This window comes from Barbus barbus, assembly GCF_936440315.1.
Source record: "Barbus barbus genome assembly, chromosome: 11".
NCBI classification, from domain to species: Eukaryota; Metazoa; Chordata; class Actinopteri; order Cypriniformes; family Cyprinidae; genus Barbus; species Barbus barbus.
Genome location: NC_136739.1, coordinates 24,548,648 through 24,567,880, shown reverse-complemented (window position 1 = coordinate 24,567,880; position 19,233 = coordinate 24,548,648). Strand labels below are relative to the sequence as shown.

Below are 19,233 nucleotides of genomic sequence, written 5' to 3'. Positions count from 1 at the left end.
TTTACAATGGCGGTTTTCCTTGAAAGAAATTTGCTGTTTAGTACATTTTTTTCTTTCAATAACCTAAAAAGGTTAGATGATAATGTATACAATATTGATGTTATGAACAACAACAAAAGGTAAATGTTATTTCCCACTTTTACTGGATATGATTCAATATACACAAAGCAAATCTCAGGAGAACCGTAATATACTGGTCATTTCTGCAAATGAAACATGACTGTAAACAATGAGAAAGACAATTAGTGCATAATAAATAGTGCATCTATTGTTGCTTTAACCAATAACAGTAACAACAAAAGAAATACACAATTGTTGTGCTTTTATTACACCAGTGTGTGAAAAGCCTTCATCCAGGTTCAAATTTCATTAATTCTTTTTATGACTCGCCTGTTGCTCAGTCAGCATCATACAAAGGTCTGTATTGTCTGTATAGGCTTCACTCCTTCATCTCTGCAATGTTTTTGATGGAGCCAGCTGGGTCTGTCTTGTAGAGCATGAAGTGTCCTTGCACCTGAGCAGCGCTGAGGTCTGTGTGTGCTGTCAGTGCTTGCTCGGCGAACCGCTCAGCTTCAGCTGCAGACTCCTGAGGGTAAAACCTCCGGAACATCTGAGTCAGCTGCCAGTGAGAGCAGTAGCCCACATACTGCTTCAGATCAACACGGCCAGGTCGGACAAGAGCCGGATCAAGTCTTCAGCACACGGAGGAGAAAAAAAAGAGAAAGGGGAGAAAAGAAAACAATACCATGTTATAACAAGGAAAACACAGGTGTTCATGACTATTGGGTACTTACTTAAATATATAAAATATATGTATTTTATGTATTAAATATATATATTTATTTTATATATTAAATATAATACGCATTTCGATAAATATTCAATTGTCTGCTAAAATCTGCTTATCGCTATCTTGCACTGTAAAACAAAAGTTTATTACCACTAATCTTCGTTGTGTTAATAGAGGCAAAAGAGCAAGACGACAAGGATTTTATATTCCAACATACATCAAAAGAAAAAAGTAATGCACATTGAACAAGCTGCAGTATTGAGCTTTACCTCTCAATGAAATTAGTTGTCATAAACACAATTCGGGCCTCTGAAGATGCCACTCCATCCAGAGCATTCAGAAGTCCACTGAAAGTGAGCCTTCCCATGCCCTGATAGGCCAGTGGATCTGTGAGAACATATGGCTGTTAATATCATGGCTAGAGACCAATCTATTATCATAATTAATCACATGTTGTAATTACATTATATTCCAAACAGCGAGAATTCAGAAGCACAACAGTCAGTGAGACATACTCTCTGTGGGCAGCATCTCCCGGCTGACGAAGGCTGCATCCACATCCTCTAGCAGGATGATGCTTTGCTGTGGAGCGACACTCAGCAGGTGGTTGAGGCGATCATCAGACAGGCTGCGGTCACTGAGACTCATCAGACAGATGCTGTAACCCAGCTTGCCTGCTAGCGCAGTTCTGAAACACCACCAGAATGGTAATGGTACTTGGGATTCCAAATTGTACATTTAACTGACTGCTTCCTTGAAGTCATATTATACCATTTAAAAAAAAAAAGGTTCTTGCATGGCAGTATAAAATTAGCAACATATACTATTGCATTTTGTCTAATAACAGATCATTAGAATCAATAAATACATACATATAAACATAATATTATAGGTATATGTAGTACTATTCATAACTTTGGGGTCTCTAAGATTTGTAATATTTTAAAGAAGTCTCTTATGCTCACCAAGGCTGCATTTATTTGCTCCAAAATAAAAACAGTACTAATAGCAATATGGTGAAATATTATTACAATTTAAATGTTTCCTATTGTAATATGCTTTAAAATGGAAGTTATTTCTGTGATGGATTTCAAAGCTGATTTTCAGCATCATTACTCCAGCCTTCAGTATCACATGACCCTTTAGAAATCATTCTAATATGACGATTTGGTGCTCAAGAAACATTTATTATTACGATCAATGTTGAAAACAGTTGTGCTGCTTAATTTAGATTTTTTTTTTTTTGTGGAAAGGATCCTTTGATGAATAGAAAGTTCAAAAGAATAGCATTTATTTGAAATAGAATATAAGAATATAATTCGGTCCTCTGATATTTATATTCATATTGTTGTAACTTTGTCTGTCTGCACCAATCTACACTCTGTATACTTTATCAGACACTATTATTCATAGTAACATCTCCTCTAAACAAAGCAACTGTGCTTACATGAAGCTGCTCTTTCCACAGCCTGGGGGTCCATACAGCAGATATCCCCTCCTGTATGGAATGCCTGATTGAAACATATTCATCAACAAAATTGGAATAAACAATTAATCAAAACATAAAACAAACAAAAAAAAGCAACACTTTTATTTATTAGATTTAAAATTTCACATTAGAGGTGTGCAGGCATTTTTTTTTCCTAATATGTGCAAGTATGAAAAATGCTTTTTCCACCTCTGTCAGTGTACCACGTAGGATTGCCAGTGAACTCCTTTACATCATCCACAATCCTCTCCGCTACACCATTCTCCAGCACTACTGAAGACAGAGGTCGCCTTCGCCTTGGAAACCCAAACGGCCTCCACTCTGCTCCAAGTGCAGTGTACATCACAGTTCGGCCCTCTTCCTGCTTTAAAGCAAGTTCACGTGCTGCACGGACACAGAATCAATCATAAAAGACTGCGACATATTTTTGAAAAATTCAGCAGATGGGAAATTCACAGCAGGTGCTGACACAACACTGCCGAATGAGGGAAAAATGAATCTAGATGCTCATACCTTCGTGAAGTATGTTGAAGAATATTTGCCGGTCTCTGCCCAGAGCAGTGAAGGTGACGGACTCCCAGGGTGTTCCAGTGTGCAAGTCCACCATCTGCTTTTCTCTGGTCCTCTCCACTCTGATCCACTTCCTGCCATACCTGAAAACACAAAGCCTCAGTCAGAGACAATCTATATAACTATGTGCTAGATTGATCTCTGAGAGAAAGTCAAATCAGCAGCACATTGAACTGCCCAAAGTAATATCACAATGTATTCTGATCGTACCAAATGATGTGGTTGCCTGGACTTGGATGGAAGTCAAACTGCGTATGGACTCGTCCGCTCTCATGCTGCATGTATGAGGTCTCTACACTCAGATGCTGTGTGTGTTTGGCATGTTTAGTGATCCAGTTTAAGAGCCAGTGATAACTTTTGTCTCTGCTTGGGACCTCCAACGTGATCATGTAATTTCTTCTGAAGAAGATCATACCGACCTGTGCCCCTTTTCTGGCAACTGCAAGTGCTGTGCCAATACCAACTAGTCCAAATCCTGCCCCAAAGTAAGGGTTGTCCTTTAGGGCTCCAATAAAATCTGACAGGGTCATGATGACGGTGTCTTCAGGATCTCTTATTCAGTCAGGAAAAGCCCCTTCATTTGCAATATGCAGTCTACATTCACAGCAGAGGAAGTGAAATCATTTTAATTTTAATTTTGATGAGAGCCTTGAGACTGATAAAACATTATGGCAAGCTGTCACTGATCGGGTCTCCTTTTATTTAAATAAATGCAGATTTAAAAACTCTACGGCAGAGGAAATATCACACCGCATTTTACAAACAACATTCTTTCTGTTTGCTTAAAATAAACGCGAAATACGCGAATTAGATGCAAGACGCCTTTCTAGATTAACCCAGCGTTGTCTCTCATTGATGATTGAACAAATCGTTCTTTTGGGTGAGTCGAATCTTTTAAATGACTCGGTTGAACCAATTCACGAATCAATCCTGCATTAAATTCGCTTTATTTAGTTCTTTCAGACGAACTGTTTAAAAGAACCGATTCACTAAAATGAGCAAATCACATGGCGACCTCTGTGTAGTTTCCGTTGTTCAGGACAATAGTTCCGTGTGAGTTGTGTTTCACATTAATAGTTCCGTTATGACTGTTTACGACGCAGTCGCGTTATGACACTTTTAGGTATTCTTATAAACAACTGTCTGTAGATTTTGTGTATTTTAAAATGGACTATTCTCCGCTATGTATACTAAATTATAATGTCAGAATTTATTTTCCTCTTTGAACAGAAAAATTATAGAAATGACGCCGCTTGCATTGTTTCCATCCACACAAGTGAAGGTAATTTCTTATATAATTTCATTCATAAATAATTTGTATAGTATTAATGCTTTATCACGTTTATTCGTCTCTTGATGATGACTATATTAATTGAACACATTTGCTGTTCTTTGAGGATGTGTTGTTTATTTGTTTATCAGAGCAAATGAAACACGAACCAAAATTTGTTTAATAAAAACATGTTCACATAACATTTAACGCACTGGATTAATTTCTTTACGTTAACAGACAAAACACTGATAAATCAGCTGTTGCCAGAAGTCATATTTTGTCGTCACTGGTGATGCAGAACAGTCGCGTTGCCCTGGGAGACGGAAACATTTAATGGTCCTGATGCTGTAATAGTTTTACCCCTCTCTAGAGTTGATTTTATCCCTCATTGACTGATGTCCTGTCAAGTTTGACCCAAGCATGAACCAACAAGAGCCTGGATGTGATGCAGAGCTCAAGCATGTGGAAAATAATGTAGCAGATAGCCCAGAAGGTAAAATACAACAATACTTATAAAACCATGTTTAATTAATTATATATTTCAGTAAGACATAGTCCTTTGGCATGCATGGGTCTCTGGAATATTTGATTTCAGTTGGTCAGTTGCTAGATTCATATCTCTCATATCTGTGCCTCCTCCTTAAATAATTACAACTCAGATTAATGCTTCATGTTTGTTTATTTGTATATAAATATAATGTACAATCAGTCATTATTTACTGCAAAATAAACCAAGACAGGGTGTTCTTTGAAAGAGTTTATTTTGTGATAAGCTGACAATATTATCCCACTTATATATTGCATGAATTTATCTTGTTTTTGAGCTTTGACAGCTTACAGATAATAAAAAGTGTATTATTTTCTTTCTGTTACAGCTTTGTCTCAGTCGAAGGGGACGGATATGGCTGTGCAGCCTAGAAGCAAGAAAAGTGTAACCAAAAAATTTAAAGCATCCACAAAAAAGGGGAAAAAATGTACTACCATTAGCCAAGAAAAGCCTTTATCTAAAGGTAAATATCATGGATGTTAAGAGATGTTGTAAATAAAATAATTGTAATCCCATGTCTGATTTATGGCATCTTTCTGTTTAGTGGGACATGTTGCAGAGGGCACCGAACACATGTTTCACACCCACATCTGTTCTGAATGCAGACGCTGCTTCAAGACACGCTCCCATTTGATAGAACACAGGCGCATTCACTTTCCCGACCCCAGTCTGCAATGTCCAACCTGCAAACACTACTTTACCAGCAAGAGTAAGCTACGCATCCACATGCTAAGAGAGACGGGACAGAAACTGCACTGCTGTCATCTATGCGAGTATGGAGCAGTGGAACGTAACTCTCTGCGACGACATCTTACCGGCGTGCATGGGCATCAAGAAGATGATGCTCCCAATGGAGAGCTGTTTAAGTGCCCAACTTGCCACAAGACTTTCGGTCAGAGTCAAGCATTAAAGAGCCATATGAAGTCTCACAATAAGACACAAAATGGACAGCCTTTGCTTTGCTTCCATAAAGGCTGCTCATTTCAGTGTACAGAAAAGAAGCAGCTTCAAAAGCATGTGTTAGATGCTCACCAAGTTGAGGCCGTAGAGTGCCGTCATCATGCCTGCGGCGCCTTCTTCGGGAGCCTAGAAGACATGGAGAAACATTTCTGCACACATCAGGCTTATCACTGCCCCCATTGCGACTTCTCATGCTCCAATAAGAGCCTTTTTCAGCAGCACAAAAGACAAGGACATCCAGGGAACCAAGAACTGAACTGTAGCTTCTGCCCTTTCTCAACCCTCAACCCTGTAGAGTTTGATCAACATGTTGGTCACTTTCATGCCAGTGAGAAAACACACCACTGCTCGCAGTGCAGCTTTGTAACAGCTCACAAAAGAGTCCTGAAGAGACACATGCTGATGCATACTGGTACGATATTCAGTTGTTCTACTTAGTTCTTATAAGTGTTTATAGGTATAATTCACTCAAAAATTAACGTTCGGTCATCATTTTTTCAGTCTTGTTATTTCAGCTCTGTATTATTTCATGAAAAAAAAAATCTAAATTGGATTAAGATTGGTTTTATACATCTCTTAAAATCTTCACAAAAACAACAAAAGTAGTCCATACAACATGTGTGGTATATTCCAAATATTGTGAAATAATACAATAGCTTTGTGTGAGGAACCAAATTAAATTTAGGTACTGTACCTTCCCCTCTGCTGTAACTCTCAAATTTCATAGCGTTTGCACAAAGCTATAGTTTAGCTGTAGCAAACTTGAAATACTGTATAGGAATAAATCTACTGGAACTACTTTTTTGATTACTTTTGTTATTTGTCATTATGTATAAATCACCATCTGTTTTTATTCTTTGGAAAAGAGCAGGTTGGACATCTTTGTTTGCATTTCACAGAGGAAAGAAAATTATATAGGGCCTTAAACAACATAAGTCATAAGAAATAACATTCAATTACGGTAACTATTCCTGCAGAATTACTCATTGACCATTGATAGATGGATAACATTTGTATTTACAGGTGAAAAGCCCCACAAATGTACACTATGTGACTTCAGATGTCGTGATGAGACATACCTTTCAAAGCACATGCTGACGCACTCTAATGACAAACAGCACATGTGCTCAGAATGTGGATATGTTACAAAATGGAAACACTACCTTAGTGTCCACATGCGTAAACACGCAGGAGATCTAAGGTATGCACCTTGACTGAAATTGAAATAAATATGTTAATAAACAGAAATATTTCCATTTACTTACCTGCCTCTCTTCTCTCTCAGGTACAAATGTAATCAGTGTCCATATCGTTGCCATCGCATCGACCAGCTAAACAGCCATAAACTCCGTCACCAGGAAAAATCCTTGATCTGTGAGGTGTGTGCATACTCCTGCAAGAGAAAGACTGAACTGCGCAGCCATATGCAGCTCAAGCACTCCACAAATGCAGATCCACAACCTCCTGTTTACCAGTGCAAGTTTTGCCCTTACACAACAAAGTACCGGCAAGCCCTGCATAGCCACGAGAACTGCAGGCACACCCGGACACGCGTTTTCTGCTGCGCACTCTGCCGCTACACCACATTTAGCAACACCAGCCTCTTCCTGCACAAAAAGAAATCCCATGGATATGTGCCTGGAGATGTGGGATGGCTTGAGAAATATGCAGAGAAAGAAAAAGAGCAAAGCTCTGCGGATTTGACGCGCAACTTTTTCTCCAAAACCACAGTACTTCAGACTTCAAATTCAGAATGTAGGGAAGGAACGGTTAATACAAAGGAGTCTAATAGGACTATGGAGTCTGCGAGAGAAGAGGCAAGTAATCCAACTGATGAAGAACAGTGTGGCTCCCCACTTTTTGCTTCCCAAACCAGTCAGAGTAGCACACAAATGGTACTTGCTGAGACAGTAAATATACATGACACAGCATTTGATTTTGAATCTCACACATTGCATACAGTACATCAGAACTTCCCGCAACCATCAGCTGATGATGATGATGACAATGCAGCTTACCGTGAAGATCAAAGTGACTCTGAAGACCTGCCACCGGTGACAGAAACTGAAAGGAGCAAGGAGGGTCTCCATCAGGAGAAATGTGTAGAGGCCTCAGCTTCTGAGACTCGTTTGCAAGTCATGAGAAAACAGGATAAAGACCAGGCTGAAGCCCTTGTACTAGAGGGCAAGGTGCAGATCCTTGTCGTCCAGACACGGGGCAATATGTATCAGTGTAGCCGCTGCTTCTATGTGACCAAAAAACAGGCTGCATTAATCCGGCACTGCAAGTCATCCTGCCAGGTCATGAAGGCAGGACTACACTGCCAGGACTGCGGCATGCAGTTTAAACAGCAACGTTCTTTGAAAACCCACCTCCGGAAGTGCCGGTTACTGCAGAGGCACAGAAAGAAGTTTAATTTTGCTAGCACTGTTGGTACATCAGGGAGTTGTGTAGGTAGTTCAGGGAGTGATGTCTCTATACAGGAACAAAGTACATCTCTTAAATCAGGATCCCTCACAATGCATCCTGAACTTGTTGCTGTCACTGATTCTACAAATTCGAGAGTACAAGGTTCAGCTGAACCTGAAGGCTCACTGTCTCCTATCATAACTGCTGTAGTAAATGAGACTGATTCACTGACAAGCACAACTAAAGGAGGGCAGGCAACTGTCAAGAGTAGAAACAAGCTAGCAGAAGAGGAGGAGTTGGTAAATGATGAGATCTCTGGGTATACTGAAGATGATGGTAGGTATACTTGCAGAAAATGTCCTTTCTCATCTGTTAGGAAAGTCACAATAGATCGCCATTGTGCAACATGCAGCGGAAGCACCCATAAGGTACATCTGGCTGAAACAGGAGAGCAGTTTGAGCAAGAGGATAATCCTAGTGACTCCGACCATGATCAGGAGGACGATGGGGCAAATGACTCCGAAAGAGATTCAGGAGAAGAAGAGAGACCTCAAGACCCCAAACCTCGATTCTCATGTCCTAACTGTCCTTTTCTCTGCCACCAAAAAAGAGCTCTAACAAGTCATCAGATAAAGGGCTGTATAAAACCAGGTGAAATACAGTGTCCACAGTGTTCATTTGTTGCCAAATCGGAAAAATCTCTCAACCATCATATCCTAGGTCACAAGAAAGACAAGAAGGTTACTAGAGGTAAAATATCTGGAAACCTACAGTGCAATCTTTGCTCCTTCACCTGCAAGCAAGAGCGTTGCCTGACACAGCATGTTGCTTTGAAGCATGAGGGAGTCCGTCCTCACCAATGCCGCATCTGTTCATTTAGCACAATCCGTCGGTACCGCTTGGAGGCCCATGAGTCCATGCACACAGGTGTTGGGAGGCATAGCTGTGAAGTCTGTGGCCAAACTTTCGGCACCACGTCCAGACTACGATTGCACCATCAACGCATTCATGACAAACAGGCAACACACTTCTGTTCACTTTGTGATTACAGAGCTTATAACCTCAACGACATCAACCGCCACAACTTGAGCTGCCACACTGGTGATCTCAGCTACCATTGCAGCCAATGCAGTGCATGTTTCAGCTCCGAAGTTGCCCTGAGGCAGCACTCCAACCGAGCACATCCAGATGCAAACAGCTTGTCTTGCACCCAGTGTAGCTTCACCTGCAGTTGCCAAGCTGCTCTCAAAGCGCATATGCAACATGAACATTCAGAAACCAAGACAAAAGATCCTCAAAATGGTACAGAAAAACAAATCAAGATATCCATCAGCCATCAATGCTTTGTTTGTTCCTTCAGCACCCATAAAAGACTCCTGCTGGTCCAGCACATGTTAGATGAGCATGAAGATGGACCAGCAGAAGAGAAAACTCTGAAGTGTGATGTCTGTGGTTTCTCTTGCACCCACCAAGTGGTGTTTGACCAACATGTGCGGTCACATGGAGGAACCTGCCTCTTTAAGTGCACTGAATGTGAGTTTTCCACCAGGAACAAACAGAAGATCACTTGGCACATCCGAATCCATACGGGAGAGAAACCTTACCAGTGTGAGAAGTGCAGTTATGCATGTGCTGATCCTTCAAGACTGAAGGTACGAAGAGCTATTATCCAAGAAATCGATTGAAGGTTTGGGTATTTGGTTTTTGATGTCCAGTTCTGCTGGTGCTTCCAATTTAATTTATCTCTCTTTGTTTTAGTATCATATGAGGATTCACATGGAGGAACGCAAGTATCTCTGCCCAGAATGTGGCTACAAATGCAAATGGGTCAACCAGCTGAAGTATCACATGACAAAACATACAGGTAGGTATGTATGTGCTATATAGTTTTACGCTAAATTTAAAGTTCCTGCACACCTTGATGTTTATCCTTCTTTCCAACAGGCGCTAAACCGTACGCATGTGAGGAATGTGAGTACCGCACCAACCGTGCCGACGCCCTGCGAATCCACCGGGAGACACGCCACAGAGACGAGCGTTCCTTTATATGCGAAAAATGCGGAAAGGCTTTCAAGACGCGCTTCCTCCTCAAAACACACCAGAGAAAGCATAGCGAGGAGCGACCTTATGTGTGCTCTATATGCCAAAGGGCATTCCGCTGGCCTGCGGGTCTCCGCCATCATTACTTGTCCCATACCAATCAGCTGCCATTTTATTGCCTCCACTGTACATATCGAGCCAAACAGAAATTTCAGGTTGTGAAGCATCTTCAGAGACATCACCCAGACTTGCCTGTCCAAGATGGTGTGGGTAAAGACCAAGAGGCTTCTAGTATGGGTACACAAAAGACCTTGATTAGGGAAGAGGAAGAAAGACAAGAAAATGGGGGGGACATGTAGCTGTGTTTCTGTATGCAAATCAATTGACATTTCTTCATCTTATGTAAGTATTACATATAAACATAACCCTCATTCAAACCACACTGAATAAACATTTTTACAAAATATTTATTCCTGTTATTCCTGTTTATTCCTTTAATGGCATTTTCCAAAGATAAAAACAATATTTACCTAGGTGAGTACATACATAATGGGAATATAGTCATTTACTTCGAACACTTGCTTTTGGGTTATTTATAAAAGGCACTTAACCGTGCTCCATTACATTAATTCAGATAATGTACAACCTTAAGGATGCATATTCTGCCCTGACTGTATAACCTTCAAACAAACAAAAAAAATGCACTTGATTTTTTGGGTTAACAGTACACTTAGTATTGCATAGATAAACAACAACAAAATAAAATTCTGCACCATATACTTGGAGTTCTATTTTGACAACAAGGCACTACTAACACCATGCAACTACTATAGAGGTACTCTTTACAAAATAATGCTAGTTGCTATACTTCTTTGTTCTAATGCAAGAATTAGTGATTAAATAATGTTTTGGTTTGTTCAAGTGATTGCCAGCATTTGTTCAAGTTCTTTTAAGCAAAGCACAAGATAAAATGTTTTCTTGACCTTTTTACAGCAAACTACAGATTTGTCTGAGAAATACTAAAGTACTGTAAATAAAATTAGAATTGTGAACATTGTGAACACCTAGAATTACAGCTCTACGATTTTGATATGAACATAGATGGAGGATGGATGGATACTCGTTCCGTCTTTGGATAAAAGATGCACATGACGATATCCTGTAAAAAGAAGCTTTTTGTTATTTGCAAGAAAGCCAAATTAATTTTCAGTGATTTTAGAGAATAGACCTAAAGACACTGGGTCTCATTCACTAATAACAATACTAGTAATGTAATATGTTTCAACTGGTTATAAATTTGAACTTAAATTTAAAAAATAGAGAAAGTGCACGCTTATTGATGAATGAGGATTTCTGTGTGGAAACAGGCTGTGTTTGCATGGTTATTGAATAAGACCCAGTTTTTTTACTTATATATTATTATAGGCCTACCTGGTTGAATACAGGTAAAAGGTATAGTGTATTGCCCCATGAAGTCATTCCTTGATGCTTTATCATAGTCTTCAACTACAAAACGCACCAGTGCCAGCTCAGGGGTGTGGATTGTGAACTGTAAGGACTCATTCCAGTATGGGTTGAACCCTGTCCAGATGAAAAAAGTACAAAAATCACCGCAAGCATCAGGACATAAATAGTATTCCTATGGTTTGTAAATTAGGGAAACTTGTCATCTTAACAGGTCATGTGTTTCCACATTATTAAAGTTACAAACACATACTGTATTATGCACAATACCATCTATTTGTCACTCTTGCAGTCATTTGGCAACACTTCAGCCAATTTAATTTTCATTTCCTCACCATTGTTGTCAATGTATTTGGTCTCCTGTTTGGCTTGATCCAAAGGAACGCCATAAACTTCCACCCTTACCAGGGGGTCTACAATGGACCATTCTTTTTGCTTTACTTTAGGGAGCTGTTGTCCACTGATAACCTAAAAAGAGATGAAAACAGAAAGAATCAATAAATCAACAAGATCTCAAAATAAACTTGCACAGGGAACACAAATATTGTACCTTACTAACACAATACCTTAACATAAAACTGTAGAGGGTGGTAATCATCACGTTCCTCAGGATTTTCAGGATCAAAGAGTCTCTCTTTTTTGCGAAGGATCTCAGGTTTTAGGATGTAGCCACTGCAGCCATTCTGAGTAAACAACCCATCATTAAGATCCATTTCCATCCCTGCTGTCTGGAAGTTTAATGCCACTATGAATCAGAAATACATTTAAGTAAATACACTGGCCACTTTACAACACATTAGTTGTATCCATGTTCCTCTTTACATAGAGAGGTTTTATGTCTGCCATGCTCACATTCGTCCTCTTTGTAGTACTGACATAATGGTGTGTAATACAATATCTACCATACTAACCAATCTGGCATCCCATGTTCCACATGTCTACTGGACTGTAATTTGATGAATCCGTCCTCATTCCACTTGGATACACTCTTGTCAGCTGCCTGATGTTATGCAGCACAAATTCTGAACCTGAGAGACAAAAAATTAGAATTCCTAATACAAAAATGTAATTTTTCTTACACAATGGTATCATTTCTATTTCAATCATTTTTTTTATATATTTTATATAGAAAGGAAAAAGCAAAAAGCTGCTTAAATAATCATTTTGTGTTCCACCGAAAAAATTACAGCATACAGGTGGAATAATATGAGGTCCAAACTATCCTTTTTAAAAGAATTTCTAACCTGCTTCCTTTGAATATTTACGGGCTTTAGACTCAGAGAACGATGACATCTCATAAGGCTTAGCAGAGGTGCGGGAATGCTCAAAGCTGTGGAAATGTACACTCTTACAGAACATTATGTCAGAGAGCTCCTTGCACAGATTTTGCTTCGATTTCTACATGGGGCAAAAGCAAACAATCAAAAACAATGTTGAACAAAGGGGTGGAAAGCACTGAGAGACCTTTTCCTCAGTTTCTCTCCATATTTCCACTTGTACCTTGCCATTTGTTGGCGGACTCTCCGTTACTGGACTGTCCTTATTCATTTCTGCTGCCTCGTCCTCATCGCTGACTTCACCTGTGGGGTTCTCTGACTCATTGTCGATCTTCTTCCCTTTTAACAGGATTTTCCTCTTAAGTGCCTGAAAGAAATTATGCAACAAATAGACCTGCTTGACATTCTTAATAATATATTATTATATATCAAATAAAATATATAGACACTTAGGTTTGAAGTGAAAATGTTTCTATTTTGCATTTTTCTAATTTATAAAAATAACAAAACAAAAAAAATTCAATAAAAATTATATTATCTGCATTACAATCAAAGTGAGAAGTTGCCAAATTTGCATTGTACCAACATTCGTTTTATTTCGAGATTTAAATGTGAAAATACCAAACTCAATTTGGTCTCAGGCTTTTGGATCCCACAGTATTAACAGATATGAAAAAAATCAATATCCTATAATAAGTGATATGAACTTCATGTGTTCATATGTGACCATTAATAGTGAATGAACGTATCATGACTATAAGACAATAGAATATTTTAAGATCCATGGTAGTCATCCATGTTTTTCAAAAAGAAGTCATTAAGAGCAGATAAGTTAAGTGCACCACTGTCTATAAGGCACTGAATAGCTCACCTCTGGGGATGGCAGTTCGCTGGAGACTCCATCTACTGTGTTTGTTAGTAGCATATCACCCAAAATGTCTTTGAAATATCGAGCCATGACTTCCTGTTGCTCTATGGTGCAGTGGTTTTCAATGGACACAATGAATGGATACTCAGATGCCTAAAAGTAGGAAAGATGGTAAGATTAATACATCTGGAAATAGATTATTATGTATCTGTGCAAATAATTAATATTAACATCAATGACAATAATATATAACATCAATAGGCATTAATATCAACAATGCAAAAAACAAAGTAAACAATGATTAATAGATATTCATATTAATATTGATTTTTGAAATTAAAATTTTTGAAATCACCTTGAATGCATAATTTGCAATAGTAGTAATCACGTCTTTGAGGAGAATCTTAGATGTCAGTGTGTGTCCATGATAAACTACCGGCTCCCCATTCGGTCCATTCCAGCAGTCCACCTCTACACACCTGCAACCTCGTTTCAGTGCCCTTCAGAGTTTCAACCCAGCACAAATAAACAACCACAGTCATGAATACAAAGAACAAAGCGAAATACATTCAACTAGGCCAGAGATGCCCAAACCTGGCTGTGATGACCTTTGATTTGGCATGCCGTTCCATACCACAAGAGGAGAGAACAAATTAAATATTCAGTCTTCGTTTCTAATGTATTTTTTTGTTATTTAAATTTGTTTTTCATTATTTTAAAGTGTTACAAAAATAATTATTATGTAACATAGTTGGACCTAATGCTCTATTTGGGCATCTCAGAGCAAGGCAGTTTTCATTTCTATTATTGAACAGAAATATTATTATTACACGTATGAGAGATATTACCACCTACATGCTCATACAATCCTTTTCTGCAAAATATATCATTAAAGATCTGTGAAATCAAGCACACACATGACTGTATTACCATAAACAGGCAGAACTCACTGGATGTAGGCCTCAACGCTGCTTGGTCCTTTTAGCTGGTCCTCCATCAGATAAGTGTTGTGTGATGAGGAGATGTAATAGTGGGCGAGAGGTTGGCTCATGTCCTGAAAAAGGTCCTGCCGCTCTGGATTGAAGATGGATCCCTCAGGAGACGTCAGGTACATTAGGAACCCATCGACTGACATTGTGTGATTCATTCTGGCTGTACCATAAGACAAAATGAAACATCTTATCGGTTCAATCTTCAATCATTACTCATGAGTAAAGGACCACTTCACTGTTAAGTGCTCAACTACTCCATTATTAAAAGAACATCCAAACAGCAAAATAAAATAATTTTTCAATTAAATTTTTAACCCTCAACTCTTATATCTAAAGCAAGTGTCTTCAACAGGAAGTATATGATCCCTAAAGGGTCTACCATTTACTGCAGTCTAAAAAAGGTTATTTTTGAAAGAAAATATCATTTAAAAAAAATTATGAATTAAGCTATATAAACACTATATTAAGTTAACTCCAAGCAAAGCAAAAGTTAAGAAGCTAAAGTTCAGCTAAATATTTCATTGTGCCTACCACATTAAAATGTATAAGTAAAATTGATCAGAATTAATTATATATTAATTATATAATCATACATATATGACAAAAATGATAAATGAAGAGTGTAGTATAGTTGTTGATGGAGGATCATTACCTGTATCTGAAGGCTCATAGCGATCGATCAGCTGAAGGGCATGTTCATAACTGCTCTCCCCCTCTAGCTGCTCCTCTCTCAGGAACTCCTCCAGATCACACTGGGATAGACTCTGTCCATCACTGGAATAATCCTGGAATAAATCCAGCACATCTGTTCTCTCAGTAAGCATTTTATAAAACTCCACAAACTCCTGATCCTCCAGGGTTCCTGACTCAGACTTATCTGCCATCTGTGAGAAAGCGTCAACAAATGACAATGAGGTACAACATGGTGAAAATTTAGGATCCAAAATCACATAAGCCACTCAAAATTACCATAAAAAGACAGCATGCATGTTCTTCATTCATGTCCACGTTCATCATTTTCAGTAATTTTTTTGCCTCCTTAAAATTAATTCTGCCATCCTTGTTTAGATCTGCTTTCAAAAACCAGTCTGAGATCCATCTGAGCGGAATGGTTTAGGTTGATAATTTAAGTTGATAGTGAACATCCGGACTTCATTAACCATATCTATCTATCTATCTATCTATCTATCTATCTATCTATCTATCTATCTATCTATCTATCTATCTATCTATCTGTCTGTCTGTCTGTCTGTCTGTCTGTCTATCCATCCATCCATCCATCCGTCTGTCCATCCATCCATCCTTCTGTCCATCCATCCATTTAACTTTTTCTTAATATTTTAACATGTAGATCTGAAAAGCTACTTTAAAAGCAGCAGAAAAGAAGATTTTTTTAACAAGGATACTGGTCAAGTTTGGTGCTCTCATCCATGTTCTCCATGTTCTCCATGAGGGCTCTGATGCCCTGAATCCAGGCCTGAGCTTCCTTTGCTGAATCGGCCACCAGGTTCAGGTTTCCTGTACGGCCACGAAACACCAGAGTGAAACAGCGATCAGCGGGAAACTCATCTGCCACACTGAGGAGCGCCTCGGACTGATGTCCCTCACGAACAGCCTCCACATCACTGATGGAGACTGAAAAAAATGCAAAGACAATATAAGCTTTTGTTTTTGTTTTCAAAAAACGTACTTGAAAAGGCAAGCTTCGTTATTAATTTCTTCACGCTTTCTATTTTTTGCCCATCTTCGATCAATTATACACATTTTTATAACTAGATCTGAACTACTGTAACATGGTTACTGAAGCATTTAAACCAAAACATCAACTCAATAAGAGCGTAACTTACAGGTAGAATAAGAGTTTATTGCCCAGCTGGATTTATACGCGATAGTCTTGCAGTCCTCCTGAAGTTTGTAGTGCCGCTGACGCTTCCACATACGAGACTTCACTTTGCGCAGAAACATGCCTGCCTTCATGGCTTCAAGTTTTTGATGACCCTGTTCACCTGCCAGAGAACAAGAAATGGCCTTGGCCCTTTAGCAGTATTCAGAAACACCAAGCTTATTTTAAACACACACACACACACACACACACACACACACACACACAGACACACACACACACAAACACACATAGGATGACTTACAGCATGTTTGAGGTGATTCCATTTTCTATTAGTTCACCTTTTCTGCAGACAGAAATTAACATTAATGTATCACCATCTCATCAAAAAATCTCATTTCAGTCTATAGATGCTAAAGACCTGGTGCTCATATGTGGTTTGAGGTAGTGATAGTAGCTTCTTGGCAGGACGCCGTCACCATACTTTGGGAAGGGAAGTTTTGGATGATAGTGAATTGGTACTATTGTATTAAGTTATTGACAACTAGAGGTTGTCTGAGTTGTACATGCTAGAGAAGTCAGATTAATTTTGTAGTAAGATTAGTAAAATGTATTCGTATTGAGAATTTACATGACACTCCTTATGCACTATGATGAAACAAGAGCTCATAATATTTTTTATCAGAGAAATCACAGACATTCTAAATAAAATCTAGAAATAGGCTGATTGCATAACCATTTTAGCCTATTTTACAATGGGGAGACAACTTTCTAGTTAATTTCCCCAAAGGAAAAACATGTACATTCAGGCAGAAGTAAAGCGGTGCAGTCAGGCAAGTCATGAGTCATGGCTAAATATGTCTCTGCGATCCACACGATCCTCTGCTGGCATCATCATTATGTTCCGTTATATCCCAAGTGGATAAAGTAGAATCTAATTTTGCTTTTTCCTGCCATTATTTAATATTAAATAAATGGATATTGTATAGCATTACCAGACTTCACTTTGATTTGAACCCTAAATGAGGCCATTAGCCAAAAAAAAAAAAAAGTTTATTTTTTCTAAATGTGCTTTTACACAATCCTAAAATATTGTAGTATTTACAGTGTCTTAGTGCAAATGAAAACCATATTATGCTCTAATATGAGCCCCTAATAACAGTAAATGCTGACGAAGTAATGTTGTAAACACACAGCAAATAGAGACTGGAGAGGGCTGCAGACAGCTAAAGCAAATATTGAGGAGTGACACAGAAAAAGAGGATAAAGGGAACTCACCGGATTAAAGGACTTCTGATGAACTGACATCTGGTGGAGCTGAAAGAGCTTCTCGGGGAGGATGGGCTCTGCTGTGTCTTTGACTGATGCGTGCGAAGGGCTGTGAAAACAGAACCGCAGTCCGGGCTCCTTCCACTGCGATGCATAGCCAGCCTCCTTTCCTTCCTCTGCCTCATTCCTTCCTAGACACTCCCACTTTTCCTTTTTTTCCCCCCTGTCTCATTAGGTGCAATAGTCTGTTTTTTTGCTCCTGCAAAAAATACAGCAAAAATCATTTTCATAAAAAATAATTCTACATTAAATACAGAAAAATTTGAAACAATCTACGTTATAAACAATTCATGAATTTTAAACAATTTTACACCATATACAATATAAGTCTACATATAACATTACACAAAAGACAATTGTGTACATAATAAATACGTAAATTATAGAATTATAAATAGACAGAATTATGCACAACATGCACAGCCTTCAGGGGCACTCCCTTGACAGTTTATTTCTAGAATGTCAGTCCATACTTGAATTATAAACCCATTTAGACAGCCAAGCATACAAAATCAGCAGGATATATGGTGAAGTCTTTACAAAGCACAACATGCATTTACATTTATATTTACATAAATTCATTTGGCAGAAGTGACTTACAAATGAGGAAAGATACAAATACAAGCAAAGCATGGAAATTCTGTCAAAACTTATAGGCTACTTAAGTTGCTGTAAAACATTCTGGTTTAAAAACACCAAGTTTACACTGCATGATTTTAGCCCGATTTTTCATTCGCCGACAGGTTTTGATAAATCGCCGACAAATCGTGCAGTGTGAATGATCAAAGACTCGATACTACCAGATAGTTGTGTAGTGTGAACACAGCGGCGACTGAATGCTACCCCAGATAGTCGTGTAGTGTGAACACAGCGGGGACTGAATACTACCCCAGATAGTTGTGTAGTGTGAACACAGCGGGGACTGAATACTACCCCAGATAGTTGTGTAGTGTGAACACAGCGGCGACTGAATGCTACCCCAGATAGTTGTGTAGTGTGAACACAGCAGGGACTGAATGCTACCCCAGATAGTCGTGCAGTGTGAAAACAACGGTGATCCGATGACTTTGAAAATCGTGCAGTGTGAACTCGGCAACGTCTCGACTGAAAATAGCTTTAGAAGTTTTTTTGTTGAACAATATGGCCACAGCAATTCAAAACCATCAGCAGAAATAACATAATGCTGTGTATTTAAAGATAAATTCTATTAGCTTTATTTCACCATACAGATAAATGTGGCTATCATGTACATTTTACACATTTTATCGTTTTTGTTTTAGCATTGCTTTTTTGCCCAAATTAAACAGAGTAGAACGTTTAAATTAAATGTAGGCTTTAAATCAATAAATCAGCTTCTTTATTTGACTTTTGTTGAAGGTGCT

General features: G+C 38.7%; 3 protein-coding genes across 6 annotated transcripts; 1 reads left to right on the top strand and 2 right to left on the bottom strand.

Annotated features, from left to right (window-relative positions):
- Positions 1-121: 121 nt before the first annotated feature.
- LOC306876964 (mitochondrial chaperone BCS1-like) lies at positions 122-3,904 on the bottom strand. The gene is made up of 7 exons (XM_079428449.1): positions 3,060-3,904; positions 2,793-2,932; positions 2,469-2,663; positions 2,238-2,301; positions 1,306-1,478; positions 1,060-1,177; positions 122-692 (listed from the first exon to the last, which is right to left on the bottom strand). Exons 1-7 carry the CDS (start codon positions 3,377-3,379, stop codon positions 440-442), a joined length of 1,263 nt encoding a protein of 420 aa, XP_079284575.1. The 5' UTR covers positions 3,380-3,904; the 3' UTR covers positions 122-439.
- Positions 3,099-10,538, top strand: LOC306876962 (zinc finger protein 142-like). 4 transcript variants are annotated; one of them, XM_079428447.1, is made up of 9 exons: positions 3,099-3,137; positions 4,080-4,131; positions 4,493-4,615; positions 4,998-5,132; positions 5,214-6,041; positions 6,653-6,830; positions 6,915-9,690; positions 9,797-9,902; positions 9,983-10,538. In XM_079428447.1, exons 3-9 carry the CDS (start codon positions 4,543-4,545, stop codon positions 10,435-10,437), a joined length of 4,551 nt encoding a protein of 1,516 aa, XP_079284573.1. In that variant the 5' UTR covers positions 3,099-3,137; positions 4,080-4,131; positions 4,493-4,542; the 3' UTR covers positions 10,438-10,538. The 4 variants fall into 4 exon arrangements, with proteins under 4 accessions (XP_079284573.1, XP_079284571.1, XP_079284570.1 ...); XM_079428445.1 differs by lacking the exon at positions 3,099-3,137 and adding an exon at positions 3,641-3,729 and having other exon boundaries at positions 4,477-4,615; XM_079428444.1 differs by lacking the exon at positions 3,099-3,137 and adding an exon at positions 3,925-3,972.
- Positions 10,538-17,994, bottom strand: plcd4b (phospholipase C, delta 4b). Its single transcript, XM_079428448.1, has 16 exons — positions 17,801-17,994; positions 16,827-16,868; positions 16,527-16,685; positions 16,086-16,314; positions 15,649-15,778; positions 15,332-15,563; positions 14,638-14,839; positions 14,043-14,187; positions 13,691-13,840; positions 13,043-13,186; positions 12,787-12,940; positions 12,454-12,570; positions 12,109-12,287; positions 11,878-12,010; positions 11,510-11,659; positions 10,538-11,237 (listed from the first exon to the last, which is right to left on the bottom strand). Exons 2-16 carry the CDS (start codon positions 16,846-16,848, stop codon positions 11,149-11,151), a joined length of 2,235 nt encoding a protein of 744 aa, XP_079284574.1. The 5' UTR covers positions 16,849-16,868; positions 17,801-17,994; the 3' UTR covers positions 10,538-11,148.
- Between the last annotated feature and the right edge of the window lie 1,239 nt (positions 17,995-19,233).